The sequence below is a fragment of the Notolepis coatsorum genome (assembly GCF_963971535.1).
Source record: "Notolepis coatsorum genome assembly, chromosome: 14".
Classification (NCBI taxonomy): Eukaryota; Metazoa; Chordata; class Actinopteri; order Aulopiformes; family Paralepididae; genus Notolepis; species Notolepis coatsorum.
This window is the reverse complement of record NC_140178.1, coordinates 95734352-95740351: the sequence shown is the minus strand read 5'-3', so window position 1 is coordinate 95740351 and position 6000 is coordinate 95734352. Positions and strand designations below refer to the sequence as shown.

Sequence of the window (6000 nt, the reverse complement as noted above, 5' to 3'; positions counted from 1 at the left end):
AATCATCATATCACCAAACATAAACACACCATATCAACATGTTCTGCATTTCCACAAAAGAGGCCTTGCACGGAATGTTTGTGTAGTAAAGGCAATGGAATGGTTGCTATGTATAAATGATATGTATAGATTATCATATCAACACATAGTGTTGTGCCTTATTAATGAATGTTATAAAGAAGTCACAACGGAACAGTAATATCATGCTTTTCAGAAGTGTTTTACCGACTACCACTGCACACAAATTAGGCATTTTCTTTTGAAAGTGGTTACCAACGGTTACAGGCAGCCATACTGGAAGAAACAGAACAACACAAACATTACAGTTTGTGTTTAGCCTATAGGTCAGATATACAGGCCTCTATTGTTAGGGCTCAACTCATTGTGAAGTAAAGTATCTTAGAATGTGGTGCAGTAGGCTGCCAGCTACATTTTTGATACATTCAGAAGAAATAGCTCAAGGAATGAAACATACTATGTTGTTAGAGTCATACTTGTATTATTATCTTGTACCACAGTGAGGTACCGATACACTTAGCTCATGGTGAGACCATGCCGGTCTGCGTCATCTGTTTATGATCAGTAATAAATAACCCAAAGAAGAGGAAACCTGCTCATGGAGACGACTCAGCACCATCAGAAAACTCTCATCTTATAAATGTATACTGGCATTTCCATGATTAAAAGTGATGCCAAATACATGTAAAAAGGATTATGCAGCTGTATGTACAGACAGATGTGTATGAATGTGTGTGTGTGTGTGCGTGTGTATGTGTGTGTGTGTGTGCGTGTGTGTATATATATATTGTAAGTCAAAGCAGTGACAGATGTCACCAAGAGAGCTATCAAGGTGCACAAAATCATTGTCTTGAAAAATGCAGTTTCATGTCGATTAATGCTTGGCTTAATATCAAGTGTGGCTATGGAGTTTTGCTAAGAGAATACATTAGTTGAGTTATTATGGCTTTGCTCGCAACAAGTTTCCTGTGCGCGGGAAATATGCGACAAAGCCTCTCAACCAATCGTATACAAGAAGCCACGCAGCTGTATTTGCACAATTTGACCTATAAAGAGGCAGCAGTGCGCTTCTCTTTCCACATTCGTTGCTGTTTAGTCCCGACTGATTATCATGCCTGAGCCAGCCAAGCCAGCGCCCAAGAAGGGCTCCAAGAAAGCCGCCACCAAGACAACCGCCAAGGGAGGCAAGAAGCGCAGAAAGTCCAGGAAGGAGAGTTATGCCATTTATATTTACAAGGTGCTGAAGCAGGTCCATCCTGACACCGGCGTTTCCTCCAAGGCCATGGGGATCATGAACTCCTTCGTTAACGACATCTTTGAGCGCATCGCCGGAGAAGCCTCTAAACTGGCTCTCTACAACAAGCGTAGGACCATCACCTCCAGGGAGATCCAGACCGCCGTCCGCCTGCTGCTCCCCGGTGAACTGGCCAAGCACGCAGTGTCCGAGGGAACCAAGGCTGTGACCAAGTACACCAGCTCCAAGTAAACTTCCCTGTCCATCTAACCCGTATTCACCCAAAGGCTCTTTTCAGAGCCACCCACTTTGTTTTGAGAGAGTTATCCCAATGATCCGTCAGGTCAGGTGACTAACTAATAAACATATCGATGTATTGTTGTTCTGTTTTTCTTGGGCCATGTCTAGGGTGCTGCCTGTCATATTTGGTTTCACCACCAGATGGAGTAAGTGCTCTACTAGGTGGAACATGATCCTCTAATAGATTTTCAGATTGGAGAAGTTTGAATTTAGGATTTAACTGATTTTGGAAGGGAAATTTAGTTTGTTAGGTTAAAGGTCAGGGTTGAGTTGAGGCCATCTAATTGGCTCCACATGCAGCTGTTTGCTATGGGCCTTTAATAGCATCTATAACTTCTGGTTAGACACTCTTGGAGAGTTAACAGTAACAACCAAAAGTTACAATATAAATACATATATGTCAAACCTGATAAACTGGTATGTCAGTCAGACTTAATAGTTAAATGCATGTTTAATTTGTTAAATTCATATTGAAATGCATTTTTACTTAACTTTACAGCATTATTAAAAACGTGATAGGATGTTAGGAGTCATCAGCAGCCCTCATAATTATGTATATATTATCTGTTAGGATCTCTGTTTAACTACTGTATATTTGCATATCTTGTATGTCATAAATGTAACTACTGTGTATCTATGTCATGATACATATCTGTATGTTGTGTATGTCATAAATGTCATGAATTGAAAATGGGGGACCCTGATGTAAACAAGACGAAAGTATTTCTCTGGTCTGCATCCCCTTAACAATTGTGTGTATTGAGCCGTAATGTATTGTACCCATTCTGCAATCTTAAAGGTGCTATGCATTATAAATGTCATTTTTCAGTCTCTAGCATTGTATTATAGTAATAGGAGTTCGTATCAATGTGTTTTTGGGCCTAAATACTATATTGGCGAATTCCTCAGCTACAGCCCATCCCCTCTTTGCCTCTAGTAAATCAGGTCATGTTGATTTGACGACCTGGTGCACGTCACAGGGCGCTGTTTATAGCGCACGGTGATGTGATTGGCTCTGTGGTTTTAGTAATGCCCGCCTCCATTCTTGCTACCTGCAGGGTGGAAGGTTTGTCCAGAAGATCACTAATCAGCTGAAGCCTGATGCGGTTCCCTCGGTCTTCGACAGACAGACCGGCGTTAGCTCTCGGGACTCGGGAGCGATCGCTAGCTACTTAGCACCAGCCGGGGCCGGCGTTAGCAACCGGGAGCGTCGTTGAGCATTCAGCCTGCTGGCTACCTAGATCCACTTCAACCAGCGTCGCGGAGCATTCAGCCTGCTGGCTACACAGCTTGTCGGTGTGCTAATAGCCTCTGCAAGCTAACGGTAGCTGGCTCCAGGCTATTAGCACATCGACAAGCTGCTGGAGCTCCCGACGCTCGGCTGGTTGAAGTGGATCTAGGTAGCCAGCAGGCTGAATGCTCCGCGACGCTCCCGGTTGCTATCATGTGCAGGTCCTCTTCTCAGACCTGTGTGGCAAAGCACTGCACACGCATCATGCAAGCTACACATCGCTGCATGTTGATCAATGGTGGCCCACTCGGTGCATCACAGTGGGCTACTATTGTGCTAACAACAACCGCGGTGTCCGGCTTGTCGGCCGGCATGAGTGCTCGATTTGGGGTGGTTCTCTCCTCCTTGTGTGCCCCCGTTCTCGCGGGTGTCCTGCCGGGGAGCTTGTGGACGCGACAACAGCGGCGGCCGTAGCGTTAGTTAGCTCATAGCTATTGTGTACCACTAGCGTTACGGCGGGCTCGAGCACCCTACGGCTGCCGCCGTTGTCGCGTCCATGGGCTCCCCGGCAGGGTACCCGTGGGGACGGGGGTGTACAGAGAGGAGAGAACCATTTTGTGTCGGGCGTGCATGCCGGCCAGCGAGCCGGACGTCGGGATATGTTGTTAGCACAATAGCTACCAAGCTAAGCTATGTTAGCTTCTAACGGTGTATACACAATATGTACAACGACACAATGATTTACATTATTACAAATATGGTAACGTGGTTGTGGCTTTTACAAATAGTGGTAACATATATATAGATAGACAGTACTGCTACATCTCTATATTTATGACCTACCATATTTGTATTGCTACAGTACTGCTCAGTACTGCTATGATGGAGACCAGAGAAAGACTTTCGTCTTGTTTACATCAGGGTCCCCCAATTTCAATTCATGGTAACATATTATATATATATAGATAGACAGTACTGCTACATCTCTATATTTATGACATACCATATTTGTATGTAACCTGAAACCTAATCTCTGACGGGGAGATGGGCGGAGCTATTTGGTGGGTGGCTGTCACTCAAAGCATTCTGCCAGAATGGGTGGAGCCAAGCCAATAATAGCCTGCTTTCATGAGGCTGAAAAATGCTGGTTTTGAGTACAAGATTAGAAATATAAAACAATGATTATTTTTGGAATAAAAATTACAGATGTGTTACATAGACTCACAGGAAGTGTGTAAAGTTGCCCAAATAGTGCTAGGAATAGCAGTGCATAACCCCTTTAATACAATTTTCAATCAATCAATCAACCCTCCCTCTTGAAACCAGCCACTCAGAATAGACCTGTCGCTAAACCACGCCCCAAATAGAATTTGTCCAATCATATCACAGTGAAAATCCTTGCTGGCAGAAAACTCGAGTAGCCTCCAGCTGCAGCCCCGGAGATTGTTCTCTCACGGCAACTTCCGCCCAGCCACACGACATTTCTCCCGCTGACAGGACAATGCGCTGATTGGCGGAAAGTACGGAAGTATCTCGAAGTACGTCTGACGTTTCTCTACGTCCGTTAGCGAACGTTAATTGAACGTCAAAAGCAAGTACGTCTGCGCTGATTGCGGTTGTTGAGTGATTGATTGAAGAGTTCCTTGTTCCATGAGAGGGGGGGGGGGGGGGGGGGCTTGTATTGATCAGGTTAGTAGATATTGTACCGATCAGGTATTACAGATCATATCCGCATGAAATAAACTAAAATGTTAAAACCCATTTAGACTGTTTCTCATTCCTGTACTGTTGTTTATACTCTGCTCCTGTGTTGTAACCCAACCCCCTCCAATGTACAGTAAATGACCAAGTATGGTTTTGTCAATATTCCAATGTACAGTTTTGCTTGTACAGTTGTACAGTGTCCCCCACCCACCCACCCCTCCTACCCGACCCCCCCCCCCCCCCCCCCCCCAACCACCTCCAATGTACAGTCCCCTCTGGGATCTCTGTTTAACAGTACTGTATATTTGCATATCTTGTATGTCATAAATGTAACTACTGTGTATCTATGTCATGATACATATCTGTATGTTGTGTATGTCATATGTTATGATGAATTGAAAATGGGGGACCCTGATGTAAACAAGACGAAAGTCTTTCTCTGGTCTGCATACCCTTAACAATTGTGTGTATTGAGCCGTACTGTATTGTACCCATTCTGCAATCTGTTAATACAATTTTCAATCACTTGTGCGGTTCCTACATTGTATAGGAAATTAAATTAAGAAAATAAACATTTAAACAACTGTGTCTTTATTGTATTATTACTGTATTGTATTGTATGGGCGGGAAAGGAGGAAATAAATCATCATCAACTGAAAATAAACAAACATGTCAAACAAAAAAAGGTTACAACTGACACTTATTATTAATATACAAATATTTTAAAAGAACCATTTCAACCCCCATTTACTTTACCAAACCAATCAATAATATGTAGAAATTATAAATAAAGAATAATGATTAGAAATAATTCTACAGAATACAAATGTTAATATGAACATGATGTGGTGTAGGGGCAACATAATGCTATTCCTTCAACACCTCGTTCACCACTGAACAAACAGGTTACTGGTGCATATCAGACACATAATGCTATTCCTTCAACACCTCATTCACCACAACTACAGTATTATTATATGGTCCAAAATGGTCTCCCTTCCTTCTTCATTTGCTTGTTGATCCTATGGTCAAATTCCTCCACCTCACTGAAACAATACAAAAGGACAACATAATACATTTTAGAGAGTTAATAATATTGTATATTGTTTACACTGCCTTTTTATTCTATTTTTACTTCTCCACTGTACTATAATTATGTGACCTGTACCTCTATGTCTTCTACTACCTGTACCTCCCCTCCCCCCTCCCCATGCTGCTGAATTTATCTTATCTTATGAATACAAGGTAATAATAAGGCTTACCTTGTAATTGCATTTCTCCATCTTTGTTTGCTTTTGACGTTCAATTAACGTTCGCTAACGTAGAGAAACGTCAGACGTACTTCGAGATACGTCAGACGTACTTCGAGATACTTCCGTACTTTCCGCCAATCAGCGCATTGTCCTGTCAGCAGGAGAAATGTCGTGTGGCTGGGCGGAAGTTGCCGTGAGAGAACAATGTCCGGGGCTGCAGCTGGACCCTATTGGAAAACTCTGACATCAACAGAAAAGCC

General features: G+C 43.0%; 1 protein-coding gene across 1 annotated transcript; it reads left to right on the top strand.

Moving 5' to 3' along the window:
- Nucleotides 1-1129: 1129 nt before the first annotated feature.
- Nucleotides 1130-1504, top strand: LOC311240983 (histone H2B-like; the record flags this gene model as incomplete). Its single annotated transcript, XM_084329622.1, has 1 exon — nt 1130-1504. The coding sequence occupies one exon, from the start codon at nt 1130-1132 to the stop codon at nt 1502-1504; it is 375 nt and encodes a 124-aa protein (XP_084185748.1).
- Nucleotides 1505-6000: the final 4496 nt, after the last annotated feature.